The sequence below is a fragment of the Thunnus thynnus genome, chromosome 12 (assembly GCF_963924715.1).
Source record: "Thunnus thynnus chromosome 12, fThuThy2.1, whole genome shotgun sequence".
NCBI lineage: Eukaryota > Metazoa > Chordata > Actinopteri > Scombriformes > Scombridae > Thunnus > Thunnus thynnus.
In genome coordinates, this window is record NC_089528.1 from 12,760,014 (window position 1) to 12,778,912 (window position 18,899).

At 42.6% G+C, this 18,899-nt stretch overlaps 1 protein-coding gene and 1 long non-coding RNA gene across 3 annotated transcripts in view; one reads left to right on the plus strand and one right to left on the minus strand.

Annotated features, from left to right (window-relative positions):
• LOC137194035 (uncharacterized) overlaps positions 1–18,899 on the plus strand; it is a 111,425-nt gene that overhangs the window by 87,076 nt on the left and 5,450 nt on the right. The gene's annotated exons all lie outside the window — the stretch shown is intronic.
• The window catches only part of epha4b (eph receptor A4b), a 95,905-nt gene continuing 77,618 nt past the window's right edge, over positions 613–18,899 (minus strand). The window contains exons 14-19 of one of the 2 annotated variants that reach the window (XM_067605551.1): positions 17,706–17,767; positions 14,455–14,664; positions 12,303–12,452; positions 11,778–11,971; positions 3,394–3,534; positions 613–3,146 (exon numbers count right to left, since the gene is read on the minus strand). In XM_067605551.1, coding sequence (XP_067461652.1) covers positions 3,047–3,146; positions 3,394–3,534; positions 11,778–11,971; positions 12,303–12,452; positions 14,455–14,664; positions 17,706–17,767 — 857 coding nt within the window. In that variant the 3' untranslated portion in view covers positions 613–3,046. The remainder of the gene's footprint in view (positions 3,147–3,393; positions 3,535–11,777; positions 11,972–12,302; positions 12,453–14,454; positions 14,665–17,705; positions 17,768–18,899) is intronic. The other variant, XM_067605552.1, reaches the window with a different exon arrangement.

The window sequence follows — 18,899 nt, forward strand, 5'->3', positions numbered from 1 at the left end:
TGCCTTCTGTGTATTGAAACATTTTTGTCATTATTTTACCATTGCTAAAACAATAAGACAAAAAAAAGTAAAAAGGCTTATTATGCTGCCTTCTAGTGCAGTGGTTCTCAAAGTGGGGTCCGGGGACCCTCAGGGGTCCTTGAGTGGGTTCCAGGGGGTCCCCAGCAAAAAGGGGAATCATTTATTTTCACCATAATTCCATCCATCAAGTAACATTTGTGTCAGTTTAGGGTTCCTTGACGTGAAAAAGTTTGAGAACCACTGTTCTAGTGGTTTAAAGGTTCACTCTCCTGCCCCCAGTCCCGTCCCAAATGACAGTTCACTAAGGCCCAACCTCAGTTATTATTGCTACGTCTGTCAAGTTTTCTGTTCAATCATGGCACATATTACAGTTAACAATAAGAGTGGAAGATTTTCCTGTCGAAACAACACTGAGTCCTTGATTTCTGATAGAGGTAGACCAAAGCTAGCCAGTCACCGTCAATTTTGCCAGCTTTTTTACTGGCACTGTAGCTAGCTAGCTAGCTAAGCCATTGCAGCTAATAGTAGTGCCATGAGTAGGTTGAAAACAACGTCTCAGGCTGACTTTTGTTTTCAGCTGACTTTTTAAAAAAAAAAGAAAAGCATGACTTTAAGGATTAGGACTAATTGATGTGTTTGGAAAAAGTAGCGTTTGGCAGATTGCCTTAGAGCAGACAAACACTATTAAATTAATTCCGTAAACTTTTACTCTTCTTATTTTTGGTTTTCAAAAGGCAAAAAAGGCAAAAAAAAAAAAAAAAGTATCCATCTGACAGCATGTGGAGAAATCCAAAGCTAGTGCCTAGTTATGGTTGCTAAGCTATGATTGGGCAATTGCTGTTTGGGAGAGGGATTTAGCGAACTGTCAATTTGTGATGTTAGTTGATAGAAATTTGACCTGAGGACTTCTCTTACTTCACCCACCCTCCTTACTAACTTCCCTCACTCCAACAATCAGGTTTAAAAGTTGTGTTAGTGTTTGTATGACTTTTTACAGTGGATATGCAAATTAAGCCAGTGTATCAATAAGGAAAGTCCATTCTACTCATTCTAACTCTATGGTAGAAACTGCAGTCACTGTCACCCATCTATCAAAGCTGAAGCTTTGCAACCATGCTACATTCCTTTGTTCAGACCAACGAATCACCTCCCTTCACTTTTATGACCCGCCCCTGAACGAGTACTCAGAAATCTCTTTTTCACAATAAAAGTACATCATAGTCATCATCATCATTATCATTACAAACATTCTAACATTGGAAATCAACACTGTACATATTTTACACTATGATACAATCATATATACTGTACTTTATGCCACTGTTGGTCCTATAGAGTACCACATATATTAAAACTGGGTTTGGGAATACACTAAAAGCAGGTTCAGTGCCATTAATGCAGTGCACGCAAAGAGGGTCCCATCATATCTAACCTTGTAATTAATGTGATAAGTAGCAGTTTCCATCTGATAAAGATAAACCAACAAACCAGTTTATTTGTTTTTTTGCTGTAAACATTGTTTCATAAATTTATCTTATGGGTGTTGCTTTGAAATGCGGGATGCTTGAAATAGGTTGACGTGACTGATAACAAGAAAGTGAGACAGTACAAGACACATAAATCATCTTTTTTTTTTTAAGTAAAATTTACCCTCATAGTGGCACAGCTGTAAAAATCAACACTGCGTATATATTTAATCTTTCTAGAAAAAAAAAAGTCCATTCCAATAATCCTTTTCATCAAGCAGACTATTTGGACAAAACACTGTAATTACTGTGACTGACCTTGTGTAACCATCAAGTCATGGGGACTGATGAAAGGAAATAGTATAGTAAGAATGGTGGTATATTGCCCAGATGAACATTTCATGGTTACTGTACATGGCACAACACTGGAAAAACAATTACACGTTCTTAACAGTGTCAACTCTATCATGACCTTTGCATCACCTTTGCCCTCCACAAAACACTATAACGTTCTTAACACACCTGAAACATGGGAAGGCAAACTCTTGGGCTGAAATATTCCCAACAACATCATTCTGCAACAGCTGAAAAGATAATGTTGTTTGAAATAGACAGTCAGTTATGGAAGAGTAAAAATGTCTCTGTGCTAACTGCACCTTAAGCAGTTTCTGCTGTTTCTTTGCACTCAGTTACATCATAAGTGCAAGCAAACTAGCAAATGTGCACTGGGTCTAGTTGCTATGGAAGTGTGTCTGAGAGCAGTCGCTAGGGAAGCCCTTGTCCTGGTCAACAATTTTAAACAAATCATACTTCCATCCTACATGAGCTAGCAAAATCTATATCCTTCTCTATTTCTAAAGGTCCAGTTTTTCTGTTCCCCTCACCCCACACATTCATGTCATTCAGAATCTCAGCTCTTTCATTGGCTTCCTGTAAACACAGAGCAATGGAAGGGGCCATACATGTACTAGGTAATAACTCCTATTACGGTTGAGCAATATAAACCTCACCACCAATACAAACATTAGGTCCATCTCTACGGTTGTGGGACACACAGCCCCTATAAACATATATCTACACATATACATATCTTCTGATCCTTTTCAAACTCTTCAAGGTGAAAACTCAAAACAGAAGCAAGAAGACAGTAAAAACCAACTGTACACCTCACAGACAGTGATAATTATATTCTAATTTGTTTTTTGTCATTCTTTTGTTAAAAATCTCTTTTCTTTTGTTGAGCTGATATTATGTGAAATGGTCGGGGATGCTCTAGATGTGGCCTTGTTGCTGGACATGTGTCTCTCTGTTGCTCCATAATGGTGGTTGTGCTGCTGGGACTCAGTGCTAAAGCCGGTAGTGCCCATCGAGGATGGGAAGAATGGTGAAACTGCGAGAAGGTGAAGGAGGCAAGCGTCCATGTTGTCTCCATCTCAGTGTGTCTCAAAATCAATGGAGGCCCGAGCACAGAGTATCCATTACAACTCCATTTCAGCGGGAAACTCTTCACAGGAGTATCCATTTTGGCTCTGTCTCACTGTGTGTTTGTGTGGAAACTGTTATACTTGAACGTGCGTCCCCTGGGTCTGCAGGCCCTGCGCACCGGATAAAATCTTCTTCTGGTGGCCGGCCAGAGTGACACCCATCTTAGCCAATTCACTACAAGGAAAACAGAAAAAATGCACATATAATATTATTTATTTATGAGAGAAAAGAAAAAAAATCTATATTGCCCTTCAAATACCAAGCAGCTGCTGAGGTTTCATGTCCTAGACCCTTGTGTGAATCCCATTCTTTAATTTCAAATGACACTCAAGTGGGATGTAATGCGTCTTTTACTGACAATCTTGACCTTTTGAGCGTTTCATTTAACATGGATGAGCGGTGAGACACCAGCCCTCTGTACCTGACACTGATGTAGAGGATTGAGTCCAAGCTGACATATCCAGCACTGGAAAAGTTCTCCTTATACTGGCCCATCTTGATGGCCTCCAACCACTCATCCACTGTGTTCACACTGAACTCTGGGGTGGACGGGTCCTCCCTGCTGGAATACAAAGCACACTCACAACTGTCATAACCCAGCCTCCTTGGCTGTGACAAAAACGGGAAAGGACACCGAGTGCCAATAAATACCAAGTAGTTTATTGCAGCAAAGTAAACAAACTGCAAAGTAATTTTAGGATGTAAGGTGTGTTAGTCAGTGGCATCAGTAGTGTTCATGTGGATGAGTGTGGATGGTGTGGAGCAGGGTGTTGTGTAAAAAGTAAAACAAAAGGCTAAGCAAAACAAAACGTGCGAACACTGGCAGGGAGGGAGAGAAAGACACGCAGGAAGCTGGACCTTTTATATCCTGCGGAGCACTGGGCCCAGGTGCTCCAAATCTGGTTGATAGCCTCCTGCAACCAGCTCCTGCGGCACCTCAAAACAGCAAGGATAGACACGGTAACTGACGACACACACCAGCAGAGTAACTGACAGCACACCCCTGCAGCCAGGGCCGTCACACAACTCAATGAAGTTTTGGCCAATCAATGGTTTTCAAAAGGCAAAAAAGGCAAAAAAAAAAAAAAAAGTATCCATCTGACAGCATGTGGAGAAATCCAAAGCTAGTGCCTAGTTATGGTTGCTAAGCTATGATTGGGCAATTGCTGTTAAAACAGGAGAACACAGCAGCGATTTTACATTATCAAAGGCTTGCTGACACTCAGATGACCAAACAAATTTTGCCTTGGCCTTCAGCAGCTCAGTCAGAGGAAACACAACAGTGGACAAGTTCTTTCAAAAGCTCCTGTAATAGCCTACTAAACCCAAAAAATGCTGGAGTTCTTTCTTTGTTGTAGGCTTCAGGTAATTATCAACTGCCAAAACCTTGGTCTGTACCGGAGCCATGCGGCCTTGCCCCACCACTCAGCCCAGAGATGTCACCGTTGCCATAGCAAATTCACACTTTCATTAATTCATTCGCCAGATTAATGGCAAGCTGCGCCTCAGCCAGCCGTTCAAACAGCACATGGATCCGCTGAAGGTAAGAGTTCCATGTGTCATTACCAAGTCGTCCAGATAAACGGAACAGCCCTCCAAACCTGACACAACTCGATTCATCAGGCGCTGGAAGGTTGCTGGAGTGTTTCTCAGGCCGAATGACAACATCATATAAGAATAGAAGCTAGACGATGTAACAAACGCAGATACTTCCTGGGCGCACTCTGACAGAGGTACCTGCCAATATCCTTTAAGCAGATCAAATTTGCTTACAAATTTGGCAGACTCCACCTGATCAATACAGTCATCCATTCACAGCAGCACAAAGGAATCTAGTTTGGTGACAGCATTTACTTTTCTCAGGTCCGTACAAAACCTAGGCATCTTGTCCGGCTTCTGCACCAAAATGCAAGGGGAGGCCCAACTAGACGAGGATGGCACAGCAATGTTATTTTGAAGCATATAAGTGGCTTCAGAGTCTAGGTGCTTAAGCTTCTCCGCTGACATGCAATAAAAATGCTGTTTAATCACCTGCGCATCTCCAACATCAATATCATGCTGTATCCCATCAATACGAGAAGGGGTGTTGCCAAATAAACAGGGATATTTCCGTACCAATTCAGACAGCTCACTACATTTGGACTCGGACAAGTACTACAACAGCTTTTCCAAGTTATAAAGTGACTCCGAATTTTTCAGATGACTATACAACAAACTGTCATCAGGCTCTGGCACTCCATCTCCTTCATGCGTCACAGACACTGAACTGACAACGAGAGTAGGGCGCACACTATCATTAACAGCTTTATCCAAATCAGTCACACGCTCGTAATACAGCTTCAACAGGTTTACGTGTAAGACTCGCTTTTGATTTTTTATGTATGTAGCCACGCCCCTTTTTACGCACGACCAAAAAAAAAAAAGACTTAAGATGTTACAATAAGTTTTCCTCACGCCAAAGTGTCCACCTTCATCATGGGCCACTTTTAGGAAGAGGGCGAAATTTAGCCGGCACCACCAACTGGAAAACAGCATCTCCCACAAAGTCATCACCCAGAGCGACCCACTTCCTATACAACAACTCATTCTGTACAAAGTAGCCACTGGCCGCACTGTTTATCACAGCAGTAGACAAAATACGGTCCCATATTTCTTTTAGGGAGGAATCACTCTGCTGCTCCTGCACCAGCTCACTGTGTGACACCGACAGTGGCAAATCAGACAGAGATGGAACCTCCAAATCAACGTCACCACACCTCCTGTCGGGTAACCCCTCTGGCTTAAACCTCCCCATTGAGCGTGTGACCACACAGGCTGGAAATACTCGCTAGAACCGGCGTCATCTAGACAGAGTATGTCAGCCCAAAATAAAGTGAACCCCTTCAATGGGCAATGCTGGCTGCACCCCCTGGTTAAACCCATCCCCCTCAGTTTCTGCTGATAAAGACAACACAGAGTCCACTATGTACGAGTCATATGCATCTGTATCCCTCAGGATTTTTATCGGGACTTTAGCATCGCTTCCCACTAGTGACACAAACCCATCTCTAATGAAAGGAGCATACGCAGCCAAAACATCAGGCTCACAACCAATAAAGGAAGGCACCTCCGAGACACAACCAGAACCAACAGGCACAGCAGCCGCAGCAGGCTTAACATTAGGTTTACTCCCTTATTTCTTGTCTGTAACACAGGACACTCAGCCCTCCAATGCCTTATTTCGTGACAGTAGTTGCAGCTTCTACTCTTATCCAAGGTGCCCCATGACTTATGGTCAAACTTAAACGAACCAGCTTTCCCTGGCTGCGTCTGGTCGAATGAAGCTGCACCAGAACTAGTCCCTCTCCATCCAGAATCACACGCAGCCGTGCGCTCCCTAAAACTGCTTTTATGGAGCAGCACATACTCATCTGCTGACACAGCAGCCTCAGCAGCAGTGGTGACCTTTTTCTTGTAATGTAGGTTGCGATACGGCCTGGATGCCTATTTTTAAACTGCTCTTAAATAACCAAATCACATAAGTCATCAAAAGTAGCAACCTTGAATGCAGTCAACCAGCGTTTAAAATGGTTAGTCAGATCTCTAGCAAATTCAACATATGTTTGACCATTTCTCTTCTACCAAGACCTGAACTGCTGGCGATATGTCTCTGGCACAAGCTTATAGGCCTTAAGCACAGCAGACATAACTTTTTGCTAGCTAGAGCTATCTTCTAGGCTCAAGGATGGATAAGCTTTGTGCGCCTTTCCAGTGAGAACACATTGGAGAATTAAAGTGCAGTCCGCATCAGGCCAGCTTCTCGCCTTAGCAACACACTAAAACATCACAAAAAAAGCATCTGGGTCCCTGTGGCAACAAACGCAAATTATTAATATCAAAGGGATGCACACCAGACCTAGGCGCTTATCCGCCTTGATCCTCACTGGACCACTTGCTGTCTTAACCCGGAATGAGATGTCCCTCCAGCTCTAACCTTGCTCTCTCTGTCTGCTGTCGAATCATCTCCACCTCAATTTGATTTTTAACTTCCAACTCTTGTTTACGTTTCTCATGCTCCATTTAGATCAGGAGAAGCTCTTTTTGTTGCTCAAAATTCAGCCCCTGCGTCTGAACAGGTATAGAGGTGACAACTGGAGAAAGCACCTCTGGGTCTGCCGTCATAACCCCCATTTCAACTAGTTTCGATTTCAAAGCCATTTTAATATTTTTTTTGAGGTGTATATCCCCCACCACCACTGAATGATGTTCAGCAATTTTAAGCAACTGCTCTTTTGTGCACCTCTCCAAAGCCTCCTCGGATGGAGTAGCAATGAAGCCTCACTCTAAGCCATTTCAACTCCAGATTCTCCCGATTGCAACCACCCAATTTTATGCTGACACAGGTCTAGCAAGATGCATCAAAGTCTTCCTGTGTGCAAAGAGGCTTACGCCCCAGCCAGTTTGGAGTTTCCCCGCTATCTGAATACCCAGTCCCCCTACCTAAGCTCTCCCCTAGTCTTCATGCGGCTTCTTGGGTATTTATGCACTAAAGCCAAATGGGTCGGGGGGGGGGGGCGACTAGCAAACTAGCAACCCTCCCGAAGCCACGGATGTGCTCCCAAGCAACGCTTCAATAATGGCCATTATGGCCATTATTATGGCCACAACACTACCAAGACCGCCCAATGAACCCAAAAGAGGAACACAGCTACAGCCTACCAGGGAAAACTCTACACCGCTTTATCAGTACCGTGCACACGAGGACCGACACCTGTCATCCGGCCCACCTGTTAACAGCGCAAACCACGACTTGGCCCTAGCACTAAAACTCTCTGCCTGAGATAATAAAACAATCTACAAACTCATATTTCAAACCAAAGCCCTGCCCAAAACCTCCAAGCAGATCCTCCAGCTTACCCTGTTCAACCAGCCAAAATGCTCTGTGTCCTTTCCCTCAGTCACAACAAACGCTTTAAAAAGAAGTGACGTCACGGCTCCGTTGCCATGACTCCCTGTATTGTTGATACGTCTCTGCCAATCAGAGAAGAGAGTCTGACACTTCCTGGTGGGTTTGCACCTAGGTGTGAAATTGCAAGGCATCAGTGGAAATGGAGTCTGTGAGTGGATTCCTTTGTTTCCAGGGAACAAAGGAACAGAGGCGGCCTTGTGGCCAGGCCTCAGAGTTTGCATGTAGGCTTTTCTGTGTGTGACATTATGGTGGAGGCCAAACAAAGGTTTGGTGCAGACTGGAGCATTTACAATAAAGTTATAGCAACTTCCTCTGTCATGGTGAAGCATCAAATCTCAACTGTGTGAGGATGAGAATTTTCTGCAGGGTGAGACATGTCTGTCTTGCTGACACCTGTGGCATCAAAATTATGCAAGTTTTGGGCCCATTCACTTGAATTTCAATTAGTAAATTGAAAAGTCTTAATGAGTTTGTATGTAAAACAAATTAATTTCCTAATTTTAATAAAGTCTATTTTTAGAAAAGGAAAGACTTTTAACCCACATGAGCTGGTCAAAGTTTGATTTACATGTGTACTGTCAGGTGTGTAGAGACAATAAGTAACTGCAGCTGGACACAGGAAAATACTCATATATTTGAATGGAGAGTGTGAGCGAACCCCAGTGTTTCCCCTATATTCATTCATTTAGCAATGCCGCTGCTAAAATTTCAGACAATCATTAATATAAGCGAGCGACTCATGATTTTCACTCGCACACTGTGCGAGCACAATAACACCCACAATACTGTGGATTTTCTTTAGTCATCCTCCCTCTCTTCGTTCTTGATCTACGTGAAAGGTACAAGAGTAGCGTAGCTCCGTAAAGGAATAAGGCACTGCGATTGTGTGTGTGGGTATGTGTGTGTAAATGTGCGTGTGTAGTTGCGTGAGCGCAGAGGGTGAGTGGCAGAAACATGACGTGAACGCGAGCGGAGCAGAGGAAAAGTTTAGCAGTAACTTGTCAATCTGACAGTAAATGTACAGTACATGCTGTTTGTCAGTTAATAAATGCTGCAGCTCCTCAAGACAAAGAAAATACTCATCTATTGAAAGGGGTTAGCCCCGAAGTTAGCAACAACGCGTTAGCTTAACTTGACCAGGCTCACTTAAGGTGGACTGACTTTTAAGGTGGACCAGCAATTCTCATTTTAGTGTCAATCTCAGCCACTGTTAAACAGAGAACTGAGAAATGTCTGGCTGATGGGTCCCCCCCCCCCCCCCCTCCAACACAGTCAACCTAGGGGAAACACTGAACCCACACCTTTTTGAACATTTACTGCTTCCACATAGTTATAGATACAAACTTCATTTGAACTTAAAATGAGTCACAAGACTTTGACCTACAAATCTTGAATTTACATGTTTTTTCTATCTTTTACTGTTTTTGAGATTTTAAGAGTCTTTTGTTGCTCCTCCTGTGACTTTATAATGAGTGTGTGTTTCCACAGCACTGAGGGAGTGACATCACCAGGAGCAGTTGGAGAGAGGAATTTCAGAGTACTCTTCTTGTGCAATCTCCTCATAAATCCCATGACTTTGGCCAAATCTTACATTAAAAATCATATTCTTAGTAGGAAATTTCGTGACAGATCCATTGATACAGGGTTGAAAGTGGTCAGACTTATTGTTTAGACGCCAGAAGCCCCTGTTTGACACAAAGTCCATGCCTCCCCCATTTTTTTACATTGTAAGGGGTACATCTGATGTGTTGTGGCACTGCAACTTTCAGGGCTTATAAAATCCAAACCGTTCGAGTTATTACAAAGTTTTTAACAACTTTTGTTCAGCACAGTGTAAAGTTTGAAGCCCTCAGAGGAGATAGCGTTTGTTCGGAGGCCAAAATTGAGGCAAAGTCTTATATTGACAGGCTAATTGCAGACTTCCTGTTGGATTTAGGTCAGGGGTGTCAGCGCATGATTTGTAGGTCTTGATGAGACGAATAATTGAGTTTTGGTTTGATCTCTCTATGACATTCCTATGGGCTGTGGCGGCCATTTTAGTTACATAGGTGGCGCTAGAGAGCACATTTTGGTACTTTGGGGGGTTTGTTTTTACATTTTATCAAATTTTTCACCACACCTGATGTGCGTGCCAAATTTGGTGAGTTTTTGAGCATGTTTAAGGGGTCAAATTTAGGGTTTAAGTGGCAGAATAATAAAGAAAGAAAGATGAAGAAAGAAACAAACACACAAAATACAATAGGGCCCTTTGGGCTCGGGCCCTAACACAACACGCAACTAGTTACAGTCAGAGAGCTACCAAACACATGTAACAAATCCACACATATTCTAACTAGCCTGCGCAACATAAACGGGAACAAAATGGACAAGCCCCCATTTTGTTATAACCCAGCCCCCTAGGCTGTGACAAAAATGGGAAGGGACACCGAATGCCAATAAATACCAAATAGTTTATTGTAGCAAAGTAAACAAACTGCAAAGTAACTTCAGAATGTAAGGTGTGTTAGTCAGTGGCATCAGTAGTGTTCATGTGGATGAGTGTGGATGGTGTGGAGCAGAGTGTTGTGTAAAAAGTAAAGCGAGGCTAAGCAAAACAAATCGTGCGAACACTGGCAGGGAGGGAGAGAGACACGCAGGAAGCTGGACCTTTTATATCCTGTGGAGCACTGGGTCCAGGTGCTCCAAATCGGGTTGATAGCCTCCTGCAACCAGCTCCTGCGGCACCTCAAAACAGCAAAGATAGACACAACTGACGACACACACCAGCAGAGTAACTGACAGCACACCCCAGCAGCCAGGGCCGTCACACAACTCAATGAGGTTTTGGCCTGTTGAGTGGTTAGATAGCAGTTTTTGACTTGTGTGTAGGTCAATTATTTGTCCTTGGAACTGTTATTAAGTCCAAATCTTGTTAGGGCATTAATAAAAATAAAAACTGTCAACAGTACACTTTAGGAGCCAGTTAATGCTCATTCATGGTACTGGATCTGCATTTGGACAGAATAGCTTTAATTTTATAGCAACCGCAGCATGACAGACTCCAATCCACTGTGAAAAGAAAAAATAAACCCTGAACTTTAGACCTACCCATTAGTGCCAAGTATGACTGATGATTCATCCCCTCGTTGCCCCCCACAGCACAAGCCCACATGGCTTTCCTTGCCGAACCCTTAGATTTGTGTCACCTTATATTTGCTTGCTAGCTATTGTTATAAATTATCTGTTTGTTTATTAATTTGCATACATAATCTTAGTAAACCCCTTGCATATGCAGGACTAATTCCATCTGCACTTACAAACAATACAGTGTACGCTTCAGTTTAAGCCGTGCCATTGCCTATAAGACCCATGTAAAGACTCTTCTTTCTGGTCACGTTGTTTGCAGTATATAGGCCCTTGTTAGTAATGCTTTGGAGTGTCTTTTGTCTTTTCAGTTGTGATGGGATTTGTTTTTTTTTTCTATTTAGAGTGTCTTCTTTCTGCTCTGAAAGGGGCTGAATGAATGCATTCTCTTGCACTCTTCGTTCTCTGGTCTGGTTCTGAACTGCAGCTACATGCCTGAAGTGTAAAATGTAAATGTAAAAATAATGATATTCTATGGATGTGTGTATTGCAACTGGCAAGGCAAGAAGTCAAGACTAAATGTGAGACTATGTATATGCAAACTTACAACCCTATATTCATAACTTTTCATAGACCAAAAACAAAGATGTGATGTAACTGAAAGAAATGTAATTTTCTACATTTCACAATTTTCAAAACCATCCCATAATCTCCTCCAAATATCCAAACACTAAATGCATGTGTCAGTGAACATGTTGAATTCATAAATTCATTTATAGCTTTCTCCTACTGACCATACTGAGCTGTTGGCCAGCTCCCTGAGGCTGGCTGGGTTTCTGATGAGCTTGTCAAGGATTGTGACAATCTGTCCAAACTTTGGCCTTTCGCTGCGTCCCTTCTCCCAGCAATCCAACATGAGCTGGTGCAACACTACCGGACAATCCATCGGAGCAGGAAGACGGTAGCCCTCATCTATTGCTTTGATCACCTACAGGGAGACAGAGGCAAATATCAGGTTCTGTCAACAGTACAAGAGAGAGAAATACAACTTTTAATAGTTATGAATTGAGCTGAAGATTGTGAAAAACAGAAGTGCAGCTTTCGATTTGCAGGCATTGTATCTGTGCCATATTTTATAGCATGCACTATACCTAACAGTATAACACTGCTTTAATGCTGCAACCTCAAGATTAACTTTTTTTTTTTTCTCTTTTTATGGCATGAGGAATGATCTCATAATCCTTGCTGATACAGGATGAAGACTGACTGATGATGGTTAACACTGTAACTGAAACACTGTGCATGTGTGTGTGACTCACATCCTGGTTGGACATCTCCCAGTAGGGTCTCTCTCCATATGAAATCACCTCCCACATGACGATACCGTAACTCCACACATCACTAGCTGAGGTGAACTTCCTGTAGGCTATGGCCTCCGGAGCCGTCCATCTGATGGGGATCTTTCCTCCCTGTGGATGGTTCACAGCACAGTCAGTACATTCTTGGCATGCTGAATATGTCAATCTGAACTTGCAGCCATAATGGTGTAAATATTGAAAGGTTGTTTTTTTTAGTAGGGTTCTGGCTAAGCGCTGTAATATATGAAAATAGTTAGTACTGCAGAAATGGCTGGTGCAGCGCCACCTTCAAGAACAAAGCAGGTGAGATTACACACCAACTTGCGCTCACAGAAGAGAGTTACTTTTTCCCCGGTGCTTTTTCTTGCACCTGTCTTTCTTCTGTCAACTATTTCCTTTTTCTCCTTTCATGCTGCTCATTACTATGCCTTTGTTGTTGATGCACAGATCAAAAGGATTCTATAAAGTCCACTGTACAGACACAATAGGCAAGGTAAGATACCCTCTGCCCTCTCTCCCTAGCTCTAACACACACACACACACACACCATACGTCTATAGGGCTCTGTTCAGCTTTTTAACATGCGGCAGCTGCCTCTGCACCACCTAGCATTCCCCATCTCCGCTTGGTCAAAGTCAAATAAAAGACAAAGCTGCCAAGTCACTCGTCACTGTACTTTTGTTTTCCCCACCCCCCTGTCCACCCCTACCCCATCATCTTTTTTTCTCTTAACTGCTCTCACTGGATCCTTCCCCCTGCCTTCTCCTATTCTCTCTCTCTCTCTCTCTCTGAGCCTCCCGCGATCTCAGTCTTATTTGATATCCACTCCCTTCTTTCTGTCTCTTCCCCATCTCCGCCTCGGCCTCTCCCTTTCTCCCACCCTCCCATGCCTGCGGCTCTCCATCTAGGCCTCCTGACATCAGTGGGTGTGTGTGTGTGATTGCAATAGAGCAGTCAGCGGCTGATACACTCCTCCCAGGGCAATGCTAATGCCATATTAAAAATAACATCCCCAACACTTCCTATGAATATGAATAATGCCATCTCCTTGTGGGCATTTTAGATGAGTTACTCTACAGCGGTTTAACTCACTGACGTTTGAGTTTCTTCATTCTCTCAGAGCTGTGTGAGAGGATGGCAATGTTACCAAAGACTTTTCAGATTTGACTATATATAGGCAAAAACATGAAGGGGAGGAGGGGTTTGTGTTTATGCGTTCATCCTATGTATGCATTATAATAATAATCATTTTATTTATAGAGCACTTTTCAAGCAATAAGCACAAAGTGCTTTCCAAAGGAGAGGAAATTCAAAACATAACGTAATTCAATTTTCTGAACAGTGCATGTTTATCACATCAATTGTCTGTAGTGACCTCACAGAAAACTTCAACTGTTTACAAACCTACTGCACTATATAATACAGTGTTAGAGCCTTATGCCTTTATCCAGTCATCACTGAAACTTTTTCTACATGTAGAGAAGAATTCATCACTTCTCTGGTGGAGAGGAAGTTGTGTGGCTCAGTTCCTCCCAGTTTGATGTCTTCCCAGATCCATATTCTACATATATGTTTTTGAGTCTGTTGATCTATTGATCTCTTATATTGTTCCGTATAAGGCTGTAAGGATAGAGATCGTTGTATGCTGTACAGATTTCAAAGCCCTTTGAGGCAAATTTGTGATTTTGAAATATACAAATAAAATTGACTTGACTCTTTCTGACACCTGAGTGGGTCCAAGTGGACTCACTTTGAGCTCTGATCACATGGTTGGTCATCATCCTCAAAGGAGAAAAAATGAGTGAGGTGAGATGGCGAGTGTGAAGGTAAAATGATATGTATGGCTACTCTTCTACTTAATTGTGGCTGCACGTTAACTGGTGGTACATCCTTCTCTCTCTCTCTCTCTCTCTTTCTCTCTCTCTCTCTCTGTGTCTGTCTCCCTCTCTCTCTTTTTTTGGGGTCTGTTTGGATTAAGCATATTTTGTAGCAGGTCTTATTATCCTCAGGTCTGTATCAGATTGGGTCAGGTAATGCAGAGGTCAGTGGATGGATAAACTACTATAATTGGTGAACATTTTTATGACAGCTGCAGCCTGTGTGTGCGTCTTACCCTTGTAGTGTAGGCAGCCTCTGGGTCGTCCTCCAGAACCCGACTCAGGCCAAAGTCAGACACCTTACACACCAGGTTGCTGTTGACCAGGATGTTTCGAGCTGCCAGGTCTCGGTGAACGTAGCTCATGTCTGACAGGTACTTCATACCTGAGGCGATGCCACGCAGCATGCCAACCAGCTGGATCACCGTGAACTGGCCATCATGTTTCTGCAGGGAGAGACAAGGAGAAAGATGAATTAATACGCAGTACACGGTGTAAATGCTGACATTAAGCTGCATCAGGGTGGCATCGTGATTAGCGCCGGGTCCTTCAACAACTTCTCCTGGAAGCGCAGATTCAGGCATCTGCGATGGCAGCAATCCGCACTTCTGAAATGTCCCTGAGCAAGACTCTGAATCTCTTCCAGCTCCTGCTAACCTTGCGTTTTGACCTCCCTCTGGAGGGTAGCAAGAAAAAAGATGAATTTCTCCTTCCAGCGATCAATGCAGGATCACAAACAAATCCTGCTCGCAGAGGATTGGATCTGACAGAGCAGACAAAACTTTCCTCTCTAACACTGACCGCGTGCCCAAGCAGAGCTCACTGGATTTCAGATTTGAGCTGTCTTTGGCAGAGAGCAGAGGCTGTTGATCGATGACGGTCCAGCTCACCTTCCTCTGCCAATTATTTCTGCCCTGGGCCAACGGTCCCCGTTAAAAACCCATCCATGTTATCAGTCACCCTCTCTCCTTTATGTCATCTCTCCTTCCCTCTGCCTCTTTGTTCTCTACATCCATCTCTGTCTCTCCTCAGCCTCTGTCTCTGAGAGAGAACTCTGTATTACTTTGATTCAGTCTCCATCTATCTATCTTCCTTCGTCTTTCTGCATCTGTGCACCCCCCCGCCTCTATCCTTCCCTCTCTCTCTTTCTCTTTCTCTCTCTATCTCTCTCTTTCCCTCCCTCAGCAGCTGTGGAGTAAGTTAATTAGCCGGTGGTTTTGTGAGATGCTGATTGATTGGACTGTCTAACAAACCTACAGACTTCCTCTATCAATCTGCCCACCACATAGCATTGCCAGTAAGGAGGAGGAAGGGTGGGCAGGGCAGAGAACGAGAAAGGAGACAAATGCAGGGCAGAGAGGTTAGACAAGGAGATGAAGGAGACAGATGAGAAAGGTGAAGATGGAAAATGAGAATTTTTGGCAAAAAATTTTTTGGCAAAAACTAATGAGGAGAAACTATGGAAAATATGGAAAACTGAGGGTGAAATGGAGATGGACAGACTAAGAGAGGAAGAGCTTCCCTGACAGAACAGTGGTTTTGTTATTTCTCAGGGACGGCTGCTTAATAAATGGTCAGCATAATTAAAGACACATGTGGATGCCAGGAACACAGATCAGCTGTAAAAACCATAAAACAGATTCCATTATTATATTGAGCCACTGTGTACACTCTTTATGACCCTCATTACAATGTATACTGTAACATACAACATGCATGTATCTGTGTGTGTGTGTGTGTGTGTGTGTGTGTGTGTGTGTTTCAGGACTTTATGATTTATGCCAATTTAGCCTGTTTTCATTTCATTTTGCTTCAGTGTTGCTGATGGGATTGGTGTCTATTTAGCGTTGGGCCCATCATCACAGGGTTAATGGCTTTGGAGCATTGCAGTGATTTTACTGGCTGACAAACAACTCTGAATATGAATCAGGGGGACTTTCAATGTGAGGCACACCAGGACCACAACAATCCATTCATCCGGATGTATGCAAAACCCAATTCGAAGCTTTTCAGCTAAATCAATACTGCACATTTGCAATTTCTAGCTACATGTTTTGTATGAAGATCATAAATCGCACATTTATCAAATTTAACATTATTATCCTTACCCTCTGCATCTGTAAGTGAAGAACTGTATTTGTGCACATAATTAACTTTTTAAGAAACCCACCAAAACCTCCAGTCAATTTAAAGAAAGGTCAGTCAATTTCTGAAATCAGCTTAATATGTCTGCAGCTTTGTGATATGTTTCAGAGGATGGCTTGAAGGACTAATTCGTTAAAAACATCAATGTAATGACGTATTGAGTGACAGAGCCCACTAACTCTTGTCATGTTGTCGATTTCAGTAGCAATGCAATACCTCCATAGCCTTCTTTCGATTTTGAAATTTGTTCACTGATCATTTGTTCAGCAATTACCTAGAGTAAAATCTGCCTTTCAGGACTTACTTTTGTAATACTATGGCCTGGATTTGAACTCTGTGTTTTGTCAGTTGTCTATTTTTAAACTAGTCTCTTTAGAGAGATATTTCCCAGAAACTTGACCAGCATAATAATTGTCTTTTAAAAATATTTCTGCTGACTGTAGTTCAATGTTCATTCATGACAAAGTCGATTTCTTTTAAATCTCTGGCATTCTGGAGGGGATTTTCAGTGTTTTTTCTTAGTCGCTATCTTAACTAACAACAGTATTTACTTTTGTGGTAGCCTGTCACATTACATTTTAAATGAACTGCTCATTATTGTATCCCCTGATGGAGCACACAAAGCAATACACTTTCTTTATTGCCCATTTTTCAGCGGTCTGCTACTGTTTTCTGCTCTAGGATTATGAAAATACCCAATATCAAACATCATGTCAAGTGTGGAGAGATTATGCATCCATATGAATGTTTCTATTCTTATACTTCTCTATCCGTACTTGGTAAAGCAAAGGTTCAGTGTCTGAGTATGTATCCTGAATATATCATAACTCCCAGTGCTTTCTCCATGTATGTATATTGATGGTATATTATTTGCAACTTTGATAAATGTTGAAGGGGTGACACAATCCAGTAGCTCATAAAGTACTGTACTCTATCATTTAGTGAAGATATGCTGCATTTTTATGTATTGAAAACTGGCAGATATTATTGTTCCTTTAAATGTGCTGTCTACTAGTTTAGAAACTCTTACCAGCTGACATAGTATTGTTTATTTTTAGGGATACTTGTTAATTTAAGTCCTTGTTAGACACTGTAAAACTTTTATAGATTGAATTCTCCAGCTTTGAGAAATGAAAGACAGTTTCATTCAGGTACCTTTATACATTTTTTAAAAGAATGTGTCCTCAACTACAGCAATTTTTGGGGAATGAACTCTGTAATTTCGAACACTTACAGCTGGGACATCAATTTCCACATGGCCTTTGTAAGGAGTTGTGGCCCTGACCTTGATGGGATGTGAGCAGTGTGTTCTTTCCAGCTGAGCCAGGCAGCTGTGACTCACCTTGAGGAAAGTGTCCAGAGATCCATTTTCCATGAACTCTGTTATGATCATCACTGGCTTACCTACAAAGAGACATAACAAGGCAGCTGTTAGTGGGGAAGAATTACGAGGAAGAAAGACACAAACTATAAAGAGATGAGGACAGAGAAGTAGTGCGGTCCACAGCTGTGACCAGCAGCCTTCCTCTCTGTCTCTCTGAATCTCTCTGGGGGATAACATGGCATGTCGTCATCAGTCACACTGACAGCTTCTAATCAGCCCTCTCCATAAACGCCAAGAGATAATTAGAATGGACCAATCCACCAGAATATGTGTGTGTATGTGTGTATATGGGGGGCCTCCTGAGATCTCATGAATACTAATCAGCCTCAAGGGGAAGGGGGTTGTGGTTGGATCGCTATGCACCTGCACCTGCATGAGTGTGTGTTTGTGTGCATGTGTGTGATGGAGGGGTGGTTGACTGACAGGCCCCGCATACTACAGTCCCCTGCATGGCATCTGGTGGGGCTTACAAATGATTAACAAAGTACCTGCAATCACATGTACACACACGCGCACACACACACACATACACACACACAACAAAAACAGCAGTTGTCTTACAGGGTTCTCCCTATAGGTACAACCCCCTACAGCCGAGCTTTGCCAATCACAAACACACAATGTGCAGTTACAAATGAGAGGCTCCATCATCCTGCCTGTGTGTGTGTGTGTGTGTGTGTGTGTGTGTGTGTGTGTGTGTGTGTGTGTGTGTGTGTGTGTGTGTGTGTGTGTGTTAGTGTGTATGTGTGTATGGCTTGTAAACACAGACTATGTCAGCTGTGATGAATAGGTCACACTTCCCCAATCAGACCTTAGAGAGGCTGAGAAAAAAACTTGGGGGAGAGATAAAGACGGCATGAGAGGGGGAGAGAGAAATAGATGAGGTGGAGACAAAAGTCAATTTTCTCAAAGAATTCCCAAAATATGATTGTAATAGACATGAAAATTTTCCAAACTCCAGCCTTTCCCTTCCCTTCCAAAGGAAGTGCTCACTCAAACTCTATTAATTAAAGTTTTTCTTTTTTCCTTTCTCTCCCTCGTTGCTTTCTTTCTTTTCATAAATGAAATACAGATTTTCTGCTTTCTTTTTCTATCTTTTATTTGTTTTTAGGAGCTAGTTTCACTCCACGCACACTCTGTCACTACTTTATA